Source organism: Sycon ciliatum, chromosome 3 (assembly GCF_964019385.1).
Source record: "Sycon ciliatum chromosome 3, ocSycCili1.1, whole genome shotgun sequence".
NCBI classification, from domain to species: Eukaryota; Metazoa; Porifera; class Calcarea; order Leucosolenida; family Sycettidae; genus Sycon; species Sycon ciliatum.
The window spans coordinates 17,383,234-17,405,679 of NC_088645.1; the positions used below are offsets into that span (position 1 = coordinate 17,383,234).

A 22,446-nucleotide genomic window follows, 5' to 3' on the forward strand; every position below is an offset into this window, starting at 1 on the left:
TTTTAGGACAGGAGAAACGATCATAAGGAAATGTGGGTTGATTACATTATCTACCAGATCAATGACTTACTGCATAGCAATGTTGCAGCTGCAGTTTACATGTGTTGCTATACATCAAGAAAATGAGGAAAATTGTGTAATGAGATAGATCTGGGTGCTGGTTTCTATAAACTAACCTTCACCCGATGATTGCCAGGATCAGCAATAACGACCTTTCCATCGTTGCTGATTGTGATGCCACGTGGGCTATAGAACTGCGCACAGCCATTACCACGGCTACCAAATGATGTAAATGTATTACGAATGGACCTATAGTGATCTGGTATAGCAACCTATAGATACACAGTAGAGATCATATTCATAACTTGACAATCCTGACCGGGTGGAAATCATACTAGCCTGTTGGCCAATAAGTATTCATCGTACAGTCTGTTCACATATTGGGAGAAAAAAATGAACGGTGTCGAAGAAGTTAACCATGTGGTCTTCATAACATGCCGTGCTATGTCCACGGTGTTTTATTACGTATTGTCTTAACAAGGAACACATATCAAGAAACGGTGCAGGAAAAACAAAAACACTTTAAAGGCTGTGCGCTGTAAACCAGGCTGGGTAGTATTGGTCAATTCTTCAGCTTTGAACTTTTCAATGCTATCAGGATGAGCCCCATTCCTCCAGTGCTGTATTGATGAGGCCACAAAGGACAGAACCGTTGTGTGTGTGTGTATGTGTGTGTGTGTGTGTGTGCGTGTGTGCGCGCACGCGCGCGTGCATGCGTGCGTGCGTGCATGCGTGCGTGCGTGCATGCGTGCGTGCTTGTGTGTGTGTGGTGCCAGCTAGTTCGGTTGGTGGGTACACTTATGCCTGATGGTCTTCGGTCTGTTGCCAACGGAATCGGCTGCTTAAAGGTGTAATGTTGTACCTGCCACCTTTGTTGGTTCCCGGGTTCATAATATGGGCCTCAACCAGCGAAAACAGCCCTTAGGGTCAACATTTTCAAAATTCCTTTTTGGTTAGAAATTTGTTGAACCACATCTACTGAAGGACCTCAGCCAAGAAAAAGTTCAATGTTCCGATTCTAAACGGATGTATACACCAATATACAAGTTGTACTCCAAATTGGTGGAATGTATGTATACGATGTATGTGTACAATGAATATTCAGCATTCGAAGGTGGGTGGGCTGTTTGAATAGTTTTGAAATAGTGAAGTAAGCAGCTATAATGACAAAGAATAGCTGACGAGTGCGGAGAACTGATCGACATATTCGCAGCTGCATCCTACGTGGAGTCGTTCCGCAATCTTGTCTGCTAAATATGCTAAGGTTGGCGCTCTTCGTCGGTCCTTTCAGCAATTGAGCAGGAAGGCCAGGATGCAATTTATTGTATCAGTCATTCTACCTGATCTTTTGTACTGTTGTTCGTGTTTTGTAACGAAGCTGTCCGCTAAGGACCGCCAAAGGCTCTCTACTGTGTTCCGCCGTGCTGTGCGAGCTGCCTGTGGTGCTAAGTCACAGGACAACATCACGCCATTATTGACCACATTGGCGATTTATCCATTTGAACACTATATGATTCTCAACTTTGCCCAGTTTATTCATAGAAATCATGTCATCATCTCACTGCCTACCCTAACGGAATTATTTCCATCGATCACAACAGGCCTTAGAACTAGAAGCCACTCTAATGCTTCCATTGCCATATCTAAGTGTCGTATCCATACGATTGGCACGTGCCTTTTAGGCCTCTACGGGACAAGTATGCCTTATTTAGTTGTTTTATTATTTATCTATCTCCCGTAAACGGGTTCATAATCGTCTTTATTTTATATCTTCACACAAGGCCCGAGGCCTCCCTTATTTGGTCTACGCTGTTATTTCCCCACATGGCTCCCGCTCTTTATGCAACAGTTCGTACACATATTTATTACGGTGATACGCTATTGCATGCGGGACCAGCAATCTCGTGGCCATGGACTTCCATGGCCGCAACTAGATACTATTGCGATGACTTTCCTTCTCTCTCTCTCTCTCTCTCTCTCTCTCTCTCTCTCTCTCTCTCTCTCTCTCTCTCTCTCTCGCAACTTCGTCTTTACGGCAAGTCACGACTTTCTTCCCTCTCGTTTTGATAAGTATCGTTTGATATTATGTCTGACCGCAAGATGTGAGTCTCGATGTGAAAGTATAGGCGTGTGTGTATGTGTGTGTGTGTGTGTGTGTGTGTATATGTGTGTAAGTATGTGAATGCGGGTGCTGTACATGTGAGGGCATGGCGCGGCGAGTGAGTGTGTGTCTAGGTGTGGTGTGACCCGAACATGTCTAAATATGTCTGATGTGCGAGTGTATGTGGTGTCGGTATGTTTAATAATGTAATTGTAGTTACGGCCACCACTGCACGGCCTGTAATGGGATAGTTGTAGATTAGTCATGTTGGTGCCGCGGCTCCGGGGCCTAACTCCGGGCCGCCGGACTACGACATTTGGCGCAGTGAACAGGATCCGATACTATTGTGTGCTTTGTGTCTGTTGTCCTCAGTACTGTAGGGACCCGTCACACCCTGACGGTGCAACTACGGGCGGCACGGAACGCCGCCGCCCCGCATCGCAACTGTGATGGCCGACGGGCACTTAGAAAATTTCAAAATTTAAAGAGACGGCAGAACGCCGACAAGTCGCCACGGTCCCGGGCGGTTCGGGACACCGCCGCCCGAACCAAGCAGAAGAAACATGCCTCGCCATCTCGCCAACGGCGTAACTGGGAGCGTGTGCTCAAACTCCGGGCGAAAAAGAAACAACAAAAACGACAGCAACACAACAACGACAGTGGCGAAATGGTGGTCACCCCGGCCCCTCGGTCCGTCGACACCTCGGCCGTCGACTCTGGCTTGGAGGATCTTCAAGACTGGTCAACGACGGACATGTCCTTGGACGAGTACTTCCGTCGGACCGAGGGAAACTGGCTGAGGTTCGAAGATCAGGACTGACCGTCACGAACCTCAGCCAGGTCGGTGAGTACCCATGCCTGCGTGAATGGTTGTCGTTTTCATATTTGGTGACTTGTTTCCCTTTTTGGCTATTTCTTTATTTATTTTTGTTGGGTATGGCATTCCTATGATGAGCGATTATGACGGAACGTACGACTCGTGGAATGGTGCAGCATTCCCGGTATGGGAGTACGCGCCGTCGCATGCGGCGCAACGACCCTGAGGGTGCCACCGGGTACAATCGATTGCATCGTACCTGGTATTGGATAAGGGATTGTTGTGCTGTATGTTCGTACGGTAACGCAATGCATCGGGTTCTGGTAAAAATGGTGGAACGAGCTGGAAATCGTCCTCAGTTGCCAGTTTCGTTCCACCGAGTGGTAGTGTTTTCTGTTCTTTGGTGTTGGCTCTCCGTCCGTTTCTTCTTCTTTTGCTATTCTTCTTGTTCTCTTTTGCTTCTAGAATGGCACAGAGAGGAACCCGTGCCCAAATGGCTGCCGCGGCGGCTGCCCCGCAACCTGCTGTTGCCGGTGGTCCCGTCGCCGGAAGAGCTCCGGCTCCTGCTGGTGCTGCTGCTGCTGCTCCTCCTGGTGCTGCTGCTGCTCCTGCTGCTGCTCCTGCTGCTGCTGCTGCTGCTCCTGCTGCCGCTCCTGCTGCTGCTGCTGCTGCTGCTTCTGCTGCAGCTGCTCCTGCTGCTGCTGCTGCTCCTGCTGCTGCTGCCGCTCCTGCTGCTGCTGCCGCTCCTCTTGCTGCCGCGCTCGCTCCTCCAGGTCCTCTTCCAGGTGTCGCGGCTCAACCGGCTCCGATGCCAGTGCTCCCAGGGCACCCTGCCGCCTACTTCGGCGGGTATGGAGGGGATGTCCAACCCAATCGGCCGCTCATCATGCCAGAGGCTTTTAACGGTGAGGGTGATTGGGAAGAGTATAACCTGTGTTTCGAGGAATGTGCAAACATAAATGGGTGGACTGAGGCAGTACGGGCACAGTTTCCAGGGGTCAGACTAAGGGGGGCGGCTCAACGATTTTATACCACCCTTCCCTTAGGACATAGGAGGGACTGGCCGCGGCTACTTGAAGAAATGGGTCGCCGATTTGCCCCCATTGGTAATGGACGTCAGCTCAAAGCTCAATTTAAGAGCAGACGCCGCCAGACTGGGGAACCACTAGCCCGTTATTGTGATGATTTAAGACGGTTGGTGGTGCGAGCTTATCCCACGATGACTGCAGACAATCAGGGGGAATTGTTGAGGGACCAATTCATTGATGGGCTTTCTCCCTCCAATTTGCGATTACGGGTATTAGAGAACCCAACCTTTAATGTGGATGAGGCCCTGGAGTATGCTTTGCATCTAGAGAGGGTATGGGACGGTACGGATTTGACCGCTGTCCATCAAGAATCACATGAAGCTCTAAACATGCAGTTAGTAGCCGCAGCCAGTGCTCCTGTGTCCCCCTGTCCGCCATCCGTGCAGCGTAGACTGACCGATATGGAATCGGAAATGAAACTGATGACAGAGAAACTTGATAAATTGTTAGCTGTCAGACCGAATGTGCCTTCTGTTCCCCCATTTGGGAGAAATGACCGTGAGGGGCCGGGGGGAAGTAACCGGGTTTGGAGAAATGTACCCTCGAACAGGGGAAACCGCCAGGGAAACTTCCAGTGACCGGCACACGGGGTAGTGATGTCGGTCAAGTAAAGAAACCCCCAGGCCCTCAGCACGGGATCCGCCCCCGGGGATTGACAGCAGAGCAGACCAGGGCGTTAGGCGCAATAACCCATCGTATTACTTGTAGATCAAAGGGGTCCACTAAGGGATCTAGTACCTCCGAGAATTGGAGGGCTCCAATGGGTTCTGCCGTTTCGGAAAATTGGAGGGCTCAAACGTGTTCTGCTGTTGTTGAGGGGGTCCGGACACCAGAGGTCCTGGTAGAAGAACCTGTTTGTAACGATTATCAGTTGCCTAATCCTTGTGTTCTGTCTTGTTTGGATGAATGTGGGAGCGAGCGTACGGACATGTTGGTTCCTGGAGCGGTGAATGGATGTCCAGTGGACGCTCTGATTGATACAGGATCCGCCGCTACGTTGTTGTCAGAGGATTTTGCTGACCGCCGACCTAAGGAGCTGGAAAAGGAAACCTCTGACCAAGGCCCGAAGTTGATTGGCGCCAACGGACAGCCACTGGAAGCCGTGGCATCAGCAATTGTTCAGTTGGAACTCGGAGATGCAACCTGTTGGCACCGGGTAAGAATTGTTAAGGGGTTGCCACGTGATTGTATTGTTGGCCGGGACGTATTATCCCATATTCCTTGCACAATTTCTTCGGGACAAGGGCGAATGTTCTTCTCTACCTCCCCCGCCTCAATCAGTACTGTGGGTTCGGATTATGGAGTGTTGAAACTGAAATCTAAAGTGACGATCCCGAGCAAGCATGAGATGATCGTTCCGGCCAAACTTAAACGATACGGTCACGCAGTAAAACCAGTACACGTAGCATTAGTGGAGGGTCTCCCTGGTCTGTCAGACTCGCATGACATCAATATAGCGTGTTCACTAGTTTCCTTGCCTGCCGGGGAGTTTGGAGTGAGAGTCCTTAACAATTCAGACCGTGAAGTGAAATTGTCACGAAAACTTGAGATAGCCAAAGTGTGTGAGATTGAACAGGTATGTGACGAATCTTCTGTTTGGGAAGATCAATTGCCATGCTCGTCGGGTTGGGAAGAGCATCCGCCAGACAAACCACTTTGGGACACATTGAATGTTGAAGACACCGATCTCAGTGACACGGAAATTCTGAAAGCTAAGGACCTCATCTCCAAATACCGCTCTGTGTTTGCTATGAGTAGTAAAGAGTAAGGCAGGACCACGGTACTGGAACACCGAATTGACACCAAGCAAGCGGCTCCAATTCGCCAGCCGGTGCGCCGCCTACCGCACGCTAAAAGAGAGGAGGCAAGGGAACTGGTGGACAAAATGATAGATCAGGGGGTAGTTGAACCCTCCACCAGCCCCTGGGCTTCACCCGTGGTATTAGTCACTAAGAAGGATGGGAGTATTCGCTTTTGTGTGGATTACCGCCGCTTAAATAGTGTGACTGTGAAGGATCCGTATCCTCTCCCAAGAATCGATGACACCTTGGATTCCTTGGGAGGGGCTGCGTATTTTTCAACTCTGGATTTGTGCTCGGGTTATCATCAGATGCCTATGGCCCCAAGGGATAGGGAGAAGACCGCCTTTGCGACCCCAGATGGACACTTTGAGTTCAATGTACTACCATTCGGGGTGTGTAATGGGCCTAGTTCCTTTCAGCGCATGATGTCCGTAGTGTTAAGTGGCCTTCAATGGAAGATTTTTTTAATTTACATTGACGACATCATTGTATTTGGAAGCACGTTCGAGGAGCATTTGCTCCGATTGCAGTTGGTCTTTGACCGCCTCTTGAAGGCAGATTTACGGTTGAAGCCCAGTAAGTGTTTCTTGTTCCGCACCAGTGTTGAGGTCCTGGGCCACATTGTTACCCGGGAGGGGGTTAGGACCGATCCGGGTAAGATCGAGAAAGTCAGAAACTGGCCTACCCCTGAAGCAGTTGGTGAAGTGCGTGGTTTCTTGGGATTCTGTGGGTATTATAGGCGGTTTGCCCAAGATTTTGCCACCATTGCCCGCCCCTTGTACAGCCTGACGAAAACTGGCCAAGTGTTTTTGTGGACTCCTGACTGTGAATCCGCTTTCCTGAATCTGAAGACAGTGTTGACAACCGCCCCAGTACTAGCTTACCCCAGGTTTGGACAAGATGCATCACCATTTCTGGTAGACGTAGATGCTAGTGGACTAGGATTAGGAGCAGTACTGTCTCAGGTTCAGGAAGGTCTGGAACGGCCGATAGCGTATGCTAGTCGACTTCTGGCCGATACAGAAACACGGTACGCATCCACGAAAAAGGAATTGTTGGGTTTGGTATGGGCTGTGCGACATTTTCGTTGCTACCTGCTTGGTAAACAATTTGTGATTCGTACTGATCATCGTTCTCTAGAACACTTGGCTAACTTCAAAAATCCACCGGCGATTGTGGCTTGCTGGCTGGAATTTTTGTCTGAATTTGAGTTCACCATATTGTACAGGGCAGGTCGATCGCACGCTAACGCTGATGCATTGTCACGCCGCCCTGACGCTTCGACGACGCTGTTCGTAGGGGCCGTGAACAACGACGTTGGCAACATCCCCACACCCCTCATCCGCCGTTTCAACTGGCCGTGGTCAAGATGGGAAACGGAACAGGAGAAGGACCGAGATCTCGCCCAAGTAGTGTCCTGGCTAGGTATGGACTCTCCGCCTTGCCCACAGGACATGATGGGTAGCAGTCCTGAGGTACGTATTTTGTGGAAAAATCATGAAATGCTGGTTCATCATGAGGGGGTGTTGTGCCGTCGTTGGGAGGACCCTTGCCCCGGTAAGCCGTCTATCTTGCAAGTTGTTGTTCCCCGGCATTTACGTTCATTGGTTTTGCAAGAGTATCATGACCAGGGGGGACATACGGGTTCTACACGCCTGCAGAAGAAACTGACGCAACAATTTCACTGGGTAGGCATGAAGAAAGATGTCTTGGATTGGGTTGCAAGTTGTTCTTCCTGTAGCCAGTTGAAGCGTCCCGTTGGCAGAGGGTCTGGCGCTCCAATGCAGTCTTCCTGGACGGGGTATCCTTTTGAGCGAGTAGCAATGGATTTGATCCCCAATTTGCCGGAGACAGCGGAAGGGAACCGCCATATTTTGGTTGTAGTTGACTATTTCACTAAATGGGTGGAAGCTTCTCCGCTTTCGAGAATGGATGCTTCCACTATTGCTTTGGTGTTTGTTTATGAGTTTGTGTCACGTTTTGGTGCTCCTGATCGGTTGCATACCGATCAGGGCAAAAACTTTGATGGCTCTCTGTTTCGCAGTGTTTGCTTTCTGCTTGGCATAGATAAGACCAGGACAACTGCGTACCATCCACAGAGTGACGGTCTGGTTGAGAGATTCAACCAGACGCTTGAGCGTGGCCTGGCGCACTATGTCTGCCGGAATCATCGAGATTGGGACATCAAGTTGCCAGCCTTCTTGATGGGATACCGCTCGACGCCGCAGACTAGTACCGGCTACAGTCCAAGCTATCTGCTCTTTGGTCGGGAGCTATGCCTACCTCAAGACTTGGCATTTGGATTACCGCCAGGAGCAGCATCCGCAGTAGCGTCCCAGCCGGAATTCGTGAGTGCTCTCCGCCGACGCCTGGAGGACGCTCATGCGCAGGTTCGGGAGCACTTGGTCAACGTGCACCGCTATCAAGCGCATATCCGTGATCGTAACGCTAAGGCCGTGACGTTTGCAGCTGGTGATGCAGTGTGGCTTCTAGTGCCGGCCATTCCGACGGGTACAACCGCCAAGTTTTCTAGACTGTGGCACGGACCGTACCTAGTCGAGGAGAAGCTCTCCGCCGTCACCTACCGCATCAAGCTGTCTGAGCCCACGGCACGTCGGCTGATAGTGCACGTCAACCGGCTGAAAAGTTGTCATCATCGACCGAGTCGGCTGCAGGAGGTTCACGAACAAGATGAGTCGGACCCACCGCAGCCCATGGCATCCACCCTGACTCCGTCCTACCAGCCTGATGCCACTGATGCCGCCGCCCGAGACGAGGAGGACACCGCTCGGGTATCCGACAGTGCTCCGCCAGTTGGCGTGATGGAAAGGCGAACCCCGCGTTCCCGCCATCCACCTCAGCTGTTTGGGAGTCCCGTCTGGCACGAGTAAGGATTTCAGTGGTATTGACTGGATTGGTTGTGGCCAATATTACAGCTAGTCTTTGAACAGTTTTTGATCGGAACTCAAATTGTGACCTGCACTCGTTTAGTTAAATTGTTAGCCATAATCTTAGTTTAATTTATTACGTTACTTATAATACGAGGACGTGTTCTTTTCCGTGTAAGCGGGGAGATATGTCGTATCCATACGATTGGCACGTGCCTTTTAGGCCTCTACGGGACAAGTATGCCTTATTTAGTTGTTTTATTATTTATCTATCTCCCGTAAACGGGTTCATAATCGTCTTTATTTTATATCTTCACACAAGGCCTGAGGCCTCCCTTATTTGGTCTACGCTGTTATTTCCCCACATGGCTCCCGCTCTTTATGCAACAGTTCGTACACATATTTATTACGGTGATACGCTATTGCATGCGGGACCAGCAATCTCGTGGCCATGGACTTCCATGGCCGCAACTAGATACTATTGCGATGACTTTCCTTCTCTCTCTCTCTCTCTCTCTCGCAACTTCGTCTTTACGGCAAGTCACGACTTTCTTCCCTCTCGTTTTGATAAGTATCGTTTGATATTATGTCTGACCGCAAGATGTGAGTCTCGATGTGAAAGTATAGGCGTGTGTGTATGTGTGTGTGTGTGTGTGTGTGTGTGTGTATATGTGTGTAAGTATGTGAATGCGGGTGCTGTACATGTGAGGGCATGGCGCGGCGAGTGAGTGTGTGTCTAGGTGTGGTGTGACCCGAACATGTCTAAATATGTCTGATGTGCGAGTGTATGTGGTGTCGGTATGTTTAATAATGTAATTGTAGTTACGGCCACCACTGCACGGCCTGTAATGGGATAGTTGTAGATTAGTCATGTTGGTGCCGCGGCTCCGGGGCCTAACTCCGGGCCGCCGGACTACGACATAAGCACTGGACAACTGATGGAGTAAATTCTTTTTCCAATCGTGCCGCAATTTTCTTTAATACACTACCTGCCGAGTGGCGCAGACACCACCATTCCTCTACATTTGCAAACCAACTCAGGGATCTTTTTAAAGACCCAGTGGCGTTTAAGAAGTATTTTGACCTTCTTTTTGGAATCTGTTGAGTTTCTCGATGATCTTGATAGTTCTTGTACTAAGATTGAAGTTGACTTGGTGTTTGATTACTGTACTGCTTGATGTCTGAATTCCATTTTTTTCTATTTTTTCTTTTCTTTTCCTTTCCTTTCCACTTATCCCGTTATCGGCCCTCTTAAGAGTTGTGTGTATCACTGTTGAGGCATCCGATGGTAAATAAAATAAATACTACTACTTGTCTTCCATTTCTTCCTCCGCAGCTGAAGACACAACGTCGCTGCCGTCACTAGCCCCAGACTCAGAATTTATCTCAGTGACGACTCCTCATCTTCCGACTCTGACGAGTCATCGGCCACTTTGAGCCGCATCGCAGCAGGAGATGACAGCTACGAGTCCGCCTCGCTGTTGACATCGATGTCGGAACCAAAGAACGTTTCATCCTCATTCTGAACTTCAGCGGCTACTTCAGCATCCACTCCCCACCAGGCTCGAGTTAGCTGTAGACAATGACTGCCGTGTGTGCTCTGCGAACAGCTCTGGCGTCCGCAGCCATCGCAACAAGATCAAGGAACACTGGAGTCGCCACTCGACACCACTTCAACTTAAAAATAAATTACCTCAAGCAAGGAGTTCAAAAAGTCGTCGCACTGTTCGCAGCGCGATCAAAAAATCGTTGAACGTCACAAATTGACCTTTTTCTTGAAAAAATTACGAAATCTCTAAGGGTCGTTTTCGCTGATTGTGGCTCATATACTTTCTATTTGAAGTATACATACCTGTTAACCCAAAGTTCTGTATACTTTTGGGGATTTCAGGGGGATTTCCCAGAGTTTTGGGGATTTCAGGGGTGTCGGCCGTTGGGCGGTACAATAGCCGATTGAGTCATCTTTTTCTTTTTTCTTTTTTTCTACAAAATCCACATATCTCCAGACACTGGATCTTTCCAAGATTCCTTTTGAGTCTCTCTCCCCTCTCCCGGGGAGACCCACGTGACCAGTTTTGGCAGTGAGCAACAAGTCCAAGTGTGTGTGGGCATACGAGCATCGTACAAAAATATTTTGTATCTTCGTGGACTTGAGAAAGGCATATGATTCTGTGCCTAGGGCTGCACTGTATCGTGCTCTTTCTGTCCTTGGTATTCCTCCGACTCTCCTCAAGGTCATTGAGTCATTTCATGATGGCATGGTGGCGGAGGTGCGTGTGCCTGGAGGTGTCACGGATGAAATTCGTGTGGAGAACGGCCTGAGGCAGGGGTGTGTAATGGCCCCAATCCTCTTTAACCTCTATCTGGCTCTGGTGGTGGAACGTTGGCGGTCTGTTCTCGCTGATCGTGACCCAGACATTGGCATCCAATTTCACTATCGCTTGGATGGCCAGTTATTCAACCCAGCACGACGAACCCGTACCTATCAGCAGACCGCTGTTGTTGATGTTGAGTATGCGGACGATGCAAACTTTGTAGTTGGTTCGCGGGAGCATGCTGTGTTGGCCTTGACGGCGTTCCAGGATGTTTCTGCTGAATTTGGCCTCACTGTGAGTATACCCAAGACCAAGTTTATGGTGGCTGGTGTTGGTGTTACTTCAGTTGACACTGCTGGCATTCCGCTTCATGGACAGGTGGTGGAAAATGTTTCCTCCTTCGTTTATCTGGGTTCTGTCATCACTCCGGATGCGCGTTCTGCGGGAGACGTTTCGAGGCGTTTGTCACTCGCCTCGCGTGCCTTTGGATCGCTTCAGGATGTGTTTGCTAATCGTGATCTTTCACTCCATGTGAAGCGCCGATTGTATAACGCCTGTGTGATGACAGTGCTACTGTATGCTTCGGAGTGCTGGTGCCCTTTGCAGGGTGACCTCCGGCGCCTCGATAGTTTCCACCACCAATGCATCCGTAGCATCTTGTGTGTTTCGCGAACACAACAGTGGGAGGAACGCATCACCAATGAGCAGCTCCGAGAGATGTGGGGTGATACATCGCTATTGTCCTCCCGGCTTCGGAAGCGGAGGCTTGAATGGCTTGGCCATGTGGCCCGCATGTCGGATGTTCGTGTGCCCAAGCAGCTGTTGTTTGGCTTCCTACCGTCGCCTCGGCCTGCGTGTGGTCCCCGTCGTCGCTGGAGGGATTTGATTTCGGCTGATCTTCGGCACATCGGCATTGAACATCTAGCTTGGTATGGGATTGCTCAGGATCGATCTGCCTGGCGGGTGTCTGCCGTTGGGCCGAGCCTCGGCGGTCCTTCCCATGACCAATCTCAACGGGTGGACTGTCTTATCTGCCACCGTTCGTTTCGTCGGCCAGGTGACAAAGCAAGACACAAGTGTAGCGCAGAACGAAGTCTCCCCATCCAGGGACAGCGTGGTGCTGTGCAGTGTGGTACATGCAGGAGGTGGTTTCACTCTCGTGGTGGCTTGCGTGTACATCATTGTTTGCCCCTGGAACCATCGGAAGCGTCCGCGCCGGCATCACCTATTCCGCTCAACGTCCCAGCTTCTCTCTTGTGTGTGACATGCAATCGGCAGTTCAAGTCAGTGCCTGGTTTCAGACGTCACAAGTGCGACCGTGGCCATCGAGCAACCAAGTCTGATAGAGCGTCGTATGGTGTTCGCTGTTCTCGCTGCAGCCGTCAGTTCCGTCGACAGAGTGACCTGAGTCGTCATCTCCGTTTCTGCTCCTGACAATGACTCTGGCTCCTTTCGGAGTGGTGTGGCCCTTGTGGCAACCAAGCTACAGTAGTAGTAGTAGTGTGTGTGTGTGTGTGTATGTGTGTATGTGTGTGCGTGTAGGGGGGGGGGGGGGGCTGGTGGTGAAATTACGTCCTCCGGGAGCATAGAATTCGTGACTTTTTCACGTGACTATTCTGTGGATAACTCTGCTCGACGAAAGTGTATTATTGGACGGGAAACACTTCAACACACTCAATGGACATGTATTCAAAAATATGCAAGATCGATTGATGGGAATTGAGTCTCAGTCTAAGTTGGCATTGGTCGATTCATCACTGCTGGCACCAACCAAAGTGGCAGGTCGATCCATGTATTCTCGTATGTCACGGTGCAGCTTCTCCTCGTCCCAGATCGTCTTCACTCTTACTAGTACTTCAAAGTACATGATATACACCAGTGCTAGCCAGTGCAGGCTGTCGTAATAAAACGACTCGTCTGTGTTCCATTCCCGTGCATGGTATATGCATGGTGCGACGGCACAATGACAGATGTCGCAAATCACGCTGAGTATTACACGTGTTTGTTGGTGATTCCTGGTTAGTCGCTAGCTTTTCCCTACTCGAAGATGTTGCCGCCGCGAAGTCTGGGGTTTTGTGTTCGTCCTGGCGAAAACAGGGTTTTGATCCGTTGAGGGAGACGAGAAATACAGTGCGAAGACGTATGATCTGTCCGAGAATCGGCGAAGAAGAAAGCTTCGCAGACGACCCGCCGTGGAAGGGAACAGAATGGAACATATACCAGCCGATGCCTGTCATGGTAGGGATGACTGCTACGAAGTTTTAGCCCCATGCTCCCCAGCGCTTTTTACCGCCCGACGATAATTACCAAATTTCATCGATTTTCCATATGGATCAAAGCATAGTCTCCTGAATCTTCTCCAGTGGAGCTGAGTCGGGACGCTACAAAGTTGAGACGCGAAAAAGAGAACATGCAGGAACACACAGGAGCATCACATGCAGCTGCATTCTGCCTCGACCAAGAGAACAACACAAGCACCACGCGTTCGGAAGACATTTCGAAGAACGCGAGGAACTACATATCTGCGTTCAAAAGCGCCTCTGTAGCTGTACTATACTGTGCAGTATGCATGCATGCATGCGCGAAGCACGGGGTCCGCGGATCAACTTCATTCAAAAATCATTGTGCCACACGGGTTGTATCATTTGTGTGCGATCATGGCCTTTCTTTTTGAAAAACAAAACTGAAGTTTTTCGATCTTCAAATCGCCATACCGTCCTTGTCATGAATCCAAATCAGCTGAAACTTTGCGGGAGGAATGAAAATGCCATGCTGAATCGATTAGTACCGTTTTCGAAGGGTTTCCTTGAAAAATATAATTAAGCCTGCACTGGCTACCAGTGCCTTCCCTAGCATCTCTCTTCGTAAGTTCCGCACTTTCTTTTTTCTTTTTTCCTTTCTATAATTTGCATTTTTGCTCTCGGTCCGTGATTAATTTCACCCTTACTTCATTGTATTGGCCATTTTCATTATGTGCCATGAAGTGCAGACTGTAAATAAAAATAATAAAATTCTAGGTGGAGACCGCGGTGACGCTGGTACTCATCGCCTCCACTCTCGAGAAAGCCCTGGAACGACGACGTGTACAGGAAAAGCCAAACATTTTGCATGTTATCTGCATTCCAGTCGTACCATCACTTCACAACTGCTTAGGGGGGATACACCTGTACTCCTATGGGATCAACGAGACATCGGAGTGGAGGCTGCTGAACATGGCGAGATCTTCCAAGTTAAGGACCAGGTATGGGCTCCATGGTAGCAGAAGAATGACTTCGCTTTTGAACTTGTTAGCTTTGCTATGCCGCGTGAAATGACGAGTGTCACATCTTTGCGTTATGGAGTTTTGACATCTCGCCGACCTGTTCGCACTTTGACTCATGTTATGGGGCATGAAGCAGATTTCAAAAAGCTAGCCGCTATCCCTTTCAAACTCTTCTTGCTTCTCAGTGCCATTGTCCTGCTCTTTCTCATTCTGAACCAAAAACTGTCAACGATGAGCAGTGAGCGCAGTGCTTTTGTTGGCAATGTGCCTGGTGGCCAAAATGGAAAACATCGTCACTTCGCTTGGTTTACAGCAGGACACATTTGCCTTGCGATTACGGCTGTCTTTCCAGAAAGTGAATTGGCCCAGTATCAGCGAGAATCGACCTTCGGGTGAAAATCATTTTTTGCAGAAAAGTCATTTTCTGCCATGGCAAAAATACTCTTGCTTTGCTGTGCACATCCAAACAAAAATTAGTTCATTGCAACAATGAAAGCTTTTGATCGTCCTACAAGTGTAGTAGAAGCGTTCGCTCACGATGACCAACTACCGTCCATCTCTGCCAGATGTCATTGGACTTCCCAGGTAGGAATCGTCGCGTCTGGTAGAGAACGAGGACAGTTCTCACAAGATGTTTTTATCGACGCCCAATTCCTATTTAGCGACGAAAAACTCAACTTGATTTAGGTGCTCCGCCAAAGGAGATCTCTGCTGGTGAAAGTACTTTCTGACATCTGGAAATCCTCGCTGGGGGGATATACTCAAAGAGGAGAAACTAGTGACGTGACGGGAACAGAGGCAGTTGAACTGAAATGTACTGGATTAACTCGAGTGTGGTGTGAGAATGTTATGCCTGTGTCATATTCCCTGTGGAATGCACAGACTGAGACTTCAGGTGTAGTTGTAGCCACCCTCCTGTTCCGGACTTCTGCGGTTTATCAGCAGACTTGGGATAGTGTTCAAGCAGTTTCCATTGCTGTCTGCAGTGATGAGGATCAAGACCATCCATGTTCTTGCTCTTGCTCATGCTCCATGCTCTTTGCCAGAAGTTGTGCGAGAGTTGTTTTCCAACAAAAACTGGATGGCTGGTTTATTACACTGCCTTTTGTAACACATACCGTAGAATCCCACGGATAAGCCCACCCGCGTATAAGCCCATGCCCGCACATAAGCCCAGGGTTTGTTCGAACATCACACAACTTCATCGTACAAGCCCATGGGCCTAGGTCATACCGAGAGTCCATAAATTATGGACTCTTGGCCACACCATGTACGTAGTACATGCACATTATAGTTTTTTCGTACATTTCAGCACAACCATCGGTTGTTTTTGTTTGCACAGTGGTTTTCAGCAATGTACTTCTCACGTCCTTGATGCTTTTTAACCCTAGAAGTACCGGAGGCATCATTATGATGCATTTGCGAATTTCAAAATGGGATTGCTGTTATTTGGGGGCTTATAATCTCCCCAAATTTTGTGACATTTATTTATTTTGTATTTTGTTAATGGCAGTGGGTTGTGTTTTTAAAAATTTAGTACAGTTCCGAAATGCCAGGGGGTGCTACCTAGAACTACCGCGCGACATCATATGACTCCACATACCATAGGCATCAATAAAATGGCGAATTTGGCTTAGAACCACACGTGAATAACGTGAAGAGGAATACATTCGGGAGCAAGGAGATTGGGGACCATGAAGGTGGTGATTTGTACTATGGACATGCTAATATGCACATTTCACATGCGTTATGGTCAATATCGTAATCCTGAATCCTGCCGAAACAGACAAATTTGTTTGTCCTAAGTTAAAAGTGAAAGTGATTCACTTTGTCATCTGCAGCATAGAACGATATGAAGTGCCAGGGCAGTTATAATATTCTAGGAACATCCTTTGAGTTTACGTTGGTCTGGCGGAAGCCATGTTCAGTAGGCGCAGTGTCGCTGCCGATAAAGCATTTCCATGGCCAGCAATCAAGGACATCCGAGAGTTGTAATTTTTGTACTCCTCCGAGGTGTGATTTTTGGCGTGCTGGGCCAAGCACAAGGTAGCCATCTGCAAAAAAACTGCAGAAAATGGTTGTTGTTTGATCCTTTGGTGTAATCTTTGTTTCTAGTCGAAGCTAGTTGCTGTTTGGAACAGAAACGCTGAAATTGACTATTTTCTGCATGTACTCATACATGTACTCATGTACTCAGTCATGCAGTCTCACTCGTATTTTAGCTCTTTTTCTGGAATGGATGCTGCTCTGCGCCCCTTGGTGAACATTTCCTGCGCTCGTGGAGCAGCTGAAAAGGACCACTGGTATGTCTGGTTCCTGGTTTGAAAGTGGAGAGTCGACTTTTGTGCCTTGAAAAAGGAGTAGAGAGCGATACAGGTACGCCTGTGGCTGATTTTTGAGTGCTCCTCGTACATTTTTGATCGTGATAGAAATTCTCAGACCAAAGTCAGCGCGATGATGGTCGTACAGTTTTCTTGTGAATTTATTAGTTGTTTCATCTCGTATCTATGTCAGTATCGTGATGGTGAAGTGGAGAGGGTGATTTTCTTCCTCTAGGCTTCGTTCGGCCGACTTTGCTTCGTCCTCGTTGAAAAGTGATCCTGCTAAGAAGGTCGATTTGCAAAATTATGTTGATTTTCAATGTACGAGATGACATGCGATTGCTGGCTATGCATTTGATTTTGAAAATTATTGGGCAGGAGGTTGGGGATGAATGCGAGGAGAGTGCCTGGAGCATTGCGCGCGAGCAATTAGAAGTGAACGAACACAGAGATACAGTTATATGCTCCAGATGAAGATGAGTGAATACTAATTGCTCCGGCTTCTCGATCAGTCTGATACGGGACCGGAGTCGAGGGAGCAAGCGGATATTAGTGGTGATAAAGCTATGGAGCCATACACATAACAGAACATCAATCTCCAAAACTCGGACAGGATTTCCTTCATGAAGCTGGGTTCTCTGGCAAAGTTGGTAGATAGTGGAAAATGTGTTGCACGAAGCAAGCGCGAAACCGCGCAACCGGTTGTTGCTTCCGAAGTATGCAGGCTTTTCCGAGATATTCACAATTTTGAAGATGGGGCAGATGCATTATTTGCATTCATTGACCAGAATATGATCCATGTCATGATCAATGGCACAAGGTAGAAGGGAAAACGCATGTGGGGCGAGCAGACGCAGCTGAACATTTGCCACAATGGGTTCTCATAATTCAGGTTTTGGAAGCAGTGGGGTGTAAGGTAAGAGAGGACTCTACTTTTAGTGAAGGCAATATCATGGCATTGGTTTCGCAAATTTACGCAAGAGGCGTGCTCTGTACCCGCAATAGTCTGCCGACGGCCCTTCGGCTGGACAGGAATGGACGCCATGTAATCAAGTTAAATCCCTAAAAATAGTTTCCAGGAACTATTCTGCTACTTGAGGTTTAATCACGAAGATTGTCTTCGGACACGACGTCGAACGGAAATTATTCGTTTGCTATGAGTCGCAACACCACTTTCTCCTTTCGCTCGTAAATTTATTTATCACAGCAGTCAAAGAATGACCAACCTGGCTGAGAAAATCCAGCAAGTTGGCCCAGCAGCAGCCATTTTCGGGTAATGGACTGAAATGTAGAGTTTGCAGGATGAGCATGGCAAGCAAATTCTCTTTTATTTTTCCGTAAACTGACGAGAGGTCGCCCTTTCGCTGCACGCAATACCAGCTGCTGGTCTCCAAGATAGTGCACCTGTCATTGGTTCTTCCTTTTAAAAGGTACCTTTTACCCCAAGGACTTCTGTTTCTACACATATTGCCAATAATAATTCCAAGCAGGTATGTTTAAGTCCAGTGGAGTCATATGATGCCTCCGGTACTTCTAGGGTAGTTGAAATTTTGGTACATGTAGTTCTAGGGTTAATAGCACAACTTGGTAGGCATTGACAGATTATGCTAGCAGATTTTTTTGCATAATTCCTACCTAGGAGAATGAAATTGAAGACACCACTGCAGCTGTACTTATGGTTGATAAATATGGTGGTAAAGACACACCTGGCAATATGGCGGTAAACACACGCCTGCCCACACACGCTCTCTAGGCTGCAAAGTTCTGGCACAGAGCTCTCCTTCTCACCACCACCACCATCAGTTCGCGCCTGGCGCCTGGTCGATGCATGGCTGGCGGTATCCGGCATAGCAGGCTGGTACATCAAGTAGCGCATGGCACATAGATGATGACACAGCAACGACATAGCTCGATTGCGACGTACGTTTCGTCCCCGCTGGACTCATCAGGCAATCTTCTTCTTGGATGTCTTCATACGGACCTTGACTCGGGAGAATGAAATTGAAGACACCACTGCAGCTGTACTTATGGTTGATAAATATGGTGGTAAAGACACACCTGGCAATATGGCGGTAAACACACGCCTGCCCACACACGCTCTCTAGGCTGCAAAGTTCTGGCACAGAGCTCTCCTTCTCACCACCACCACCATCAGTTCGCGCCTAGCACCTGGTCGATGCATGGCTGGCGGTATCCGGCATAGCAGGCTGGTACATCAAGTAGCGCATGGCACATAGATGATGACACAGCAACGACATAGCTCGATTGCGACGTACGTTTCGTCCCCGCTGGACTCATCAGGCAATCTTCTTCTTGGATGTCTTCATACGGAGCTTGACTCGGGAGAATGAAATTGAAGACACTACTGCAGCTGTACTTATGGTTGATAAATATGGTGGTAAAGACACACCTGGCAATATGGCGGTAAACACACGCCTGCCCACACACGCTCTCTAGGCTGCAAAGTTCTGGCACAGAGCTCTCCTTCTCACCACCACCACCATCAGTTCGCGCCTGGCGCCTGGTCGATGCATGGCTGGCGGTATCCGGCATAGCAGGCTGGTACATCAAGTAGCGCATGGCACATAGATGATGACACAGCAACGACATAGCTCGATTGCGACGTACGTTTCGTCCCCGCTGGACTCATCAGGCAATCTTCTTCTTGGATGTCTTCATACGGACCTTGACTCGGGAGAATGAAATTGAAGACACCACTGCAGCTGTACTTATGGTTGATAAATATGGTGGTAAAGACACACCTGGCAATATGGCGGTAAACACACGCCTGCCCACACACGCTCTCTAGGCTGCAAAGTTCTGGCACAGAGCTCTCCTTCTCACCACCACCACCATCAGTTCGCGCCTGGCGCCTGGTCGATGCATGGCTGGCGGTATCCGGCATAGCAGGCTGGTACATCAAGTAGCGCATGGCACATGGATGATGACACAGCAACGACATAGCTCGATTGCGACGTACGTTTCGTCCCCGCTGGACTCATCAGGCAATCTTCTTCTTGGATGTCTTCATACGGAGCTTGACTCGGGAGAATGAAATTGAAGACACCACTGCAGCTGTACTTATGGTTGATAAATATGGTGGTAAAGACACACCTGGCAATATGGCGGTAAACACACGCCTGCCCACACACGCTCTCTAGGCTGCAAAGTTCTGGCACAGAGCTCTCCTTCTCACCACCACCACCATCAGTTCACGCCTGGCGCCTGGTCGATACCGCCAGCCATGCATCGACCAGGCGCCAGGCGCGAACTGATGGTGGTGGTGGTGAGATGGAGAGCTCTGTGCCAGAACTTTGCAGCCTAGAGAGCGTGTGTGGGCAGGCGTGTGTTTACCGCCATATTGCCAGGTGTGTCTTTACCACCATATTTATCAACCATAAGTACAGCTGCAGTGGTGTCTTCAATTTCATTCTCCCGAGTCAAGCTCCGTATGAAGACATCCAAGAAGAAGATTGCCTGATGAGTCCAGCGGGGACGAAACGTACGTCGCAATCAAGCTATGTCGTTGCTGTGTCATCATCTATGTGCCATGCGCTACTTGATGTACCAGCCTGCTATGCCGGATACCGCCAGCCATGCATCGACCAGGCGCCAGGCGCGAACTGATGGTGGTGGTGGTGAGAAGGAGAGCTCTGTGCCAGAACTTTGCAGCCTAGAGAGCGTGTGTGGGCAGGCGTGTGTTTACCGCCATATTGCCAGGTGTGTCTTTACCACCATATTTATCAACCATAAGTACAGCTGCAGTGGTGTCTTCAATTTCATTCTCCCGAGTCAAGCTCCGTATGAAGACATCCAAGAAGAAGATTGCCTGATGAGTCCAGCGGGGACGAAACGTACGTCGCAATCGAGCTATGTCGTTGCTGTGTCATCATCTATGTGCAATGCGCTACTTGATGTACCAGCCTGCTATGCCGGATACCGCCACCATGCATCGACCAGGCGCCAGGTGCGAACTGATGGTGGTGGTGGTGAGAAGGAGAGCTCTGTGCCAGAACTTTGCAGCCTAGAGAGCGTGTGTGGGCAGGCGTGTGTTTACCGCCATATTGCCAGGTGTGTCTTTACCACCATATTTATCAACCATAAGTACAGCTGCAGTGGTGTCTTCAATTTCATTCTCCCGAGTCAAGCTCCGTATGAAGACATCCAAGAAGAAGATAGCCTGATGAGTCCAGCGGGGACGAAACGTACGTCGCAATCGAGCTATGTCGTTGCTGTGTCATCATCTATGTGCCATGCGCTACTTGATGTACCAGCCTGCTATGCCGGATACCGCCAGCCATGCATCGACCAGGCGCCAGGCGCGAACTGATGGTGGGGGTGGTGAGAAGGAGAGCTCTGTGACAGAACTTTGCAGCCTAGAGAGCGTGTGTGGGCAGGCGTGTGTTTACCGCCATATTGCCAGGTGTGTCTTTACCACCATATTTATCAACCATAAGTACAGCTGCAGTGGTGTCTTCAATTTCATTCTCCCGAGTCAAGCTCCGTATGAAGACATCCAAGAAGAAGATTGCCTGATGAGTCCAGCGGGGACGAAACGTACGTCGCAATCGAGCTATGTCGTTGCTGTGTCATCATCTATGTGCCATGCGCTACTTGATGTACCAGCCTGCTATGCCGGATACCGCCAGCCATGCATCGACCAGGCGCCAGGCGCGAACTGATGGTGGTGGTGGTGAGAAGGAGAGCTCTGTGCCAGAACTTTGCAGCCTAGAGAGCATGTGTGGGCAGGCGTGTGTTTACCGCCATATTGCCAGGTGTGTCTTTACCACCATATTTATCAACCATAAGTACAGCTGCAGTGGTGTCTTCAATTTCATTCTCCCGAGTCAAGCTCCGTATGAAGACATCCAAGAAGAAGATTGCCTGATGAGTCCAGCGGGGACGAAACGTACGTCGCAATCGAGCTATGTCGTTGCTGTGTCATCATCTATGTGCCATGCGCTACTTGATGTACCAGCCTGCTATGCCGGATACCGCCAGCCATGCATCGACCAGGCGCCAGGCGCGAACTGATGGTGGTGGTGGTGAGAAGGAGAGCTCTGTGCCAGAACTTTGCAGCCTAGAGAGCGTGTGTGGGCAGGCGTGTGTTTACCGCCATATTGCCAGGTGTGTCTTTACCACCATATTTATCAACCATAAGTACAGCTGCAGTGGTGTCTTCAATTTCATTCTCCCGAGTCAAGCTCCGTATGAAGACATCCAAGAAGAAGATTGCCTGATGAGTGCAGCGGGGACGAAACGTACGTCGCAATCGAGCTATGTCGTTGCTGTGTCATCATCTATGTGCCATGCGCTACTTGATGTACCAGCCTGCTATGCCGGATACCGCCAGCCATGCATCGACCAGGCGCCAGGCGCGAACTGATGGTGGGGGTGGTGAGAAGGAGAGCTCTGTGACAGAACTTTGCAGCCTAGAGAGCGTGTGTGGGCAGGCGTGTGTTTACCGGCATATTGCCAGGTGTGTCTTTACCACCATATTTATCAACCATAAGTACAGCTGCAGTGGTGTCTTCAATTTCATTCTCCCGAGTCAAGCTCCGTATGAAGACATCCAAGAAGAAGATTGCCTGATGAGTCCAGCGGGGACGAAACGTACGTCGCAATCGAGCTATGTCGTTGCTGTGTCATCATCTATGTGCCATGTGCTCCTTGATGTACCAGCCTGCTATGCCGGATACCGCCAGCCATGCATCGACCAGGCGCCAGGCGCGAACTGATGGTGGTGGTGGTGGTGAGAAGGAGAGCTCTGTGCCAGAACTTTGCAGCCTAGA

General features: G+C 49.4%; 1 protein-coding gene across 2 annotated transcripts in view; it reads right to left on the reverse strand.

Annotated features, from left to right (window-relative positions):
* LOC135811602 (probable serine/threonine-protein kinase DDB_G0284251) overlaps window positions 1-22,446 on the reverse strand; it is a 151,166-nt gene that overhangs the window by 90,300 nt on the left and 38,420 nt on the right. The window contains exon 5 of one of the 2 annotated variants that reach the window (XM_065324836.1): window positions 177-332. The exons of the other annotated variant lie outside the window; for it this stretch is intronic. Within the exon in view, the coding sequence (XP_065180908.1) occupies window positions 177-332 (156 nt within the window). The remainder of the gene's footprint in view (window positions 1-176; window positions 333-22,446) is intronic. 2 annotated transcript variants of the gene reach the window in all.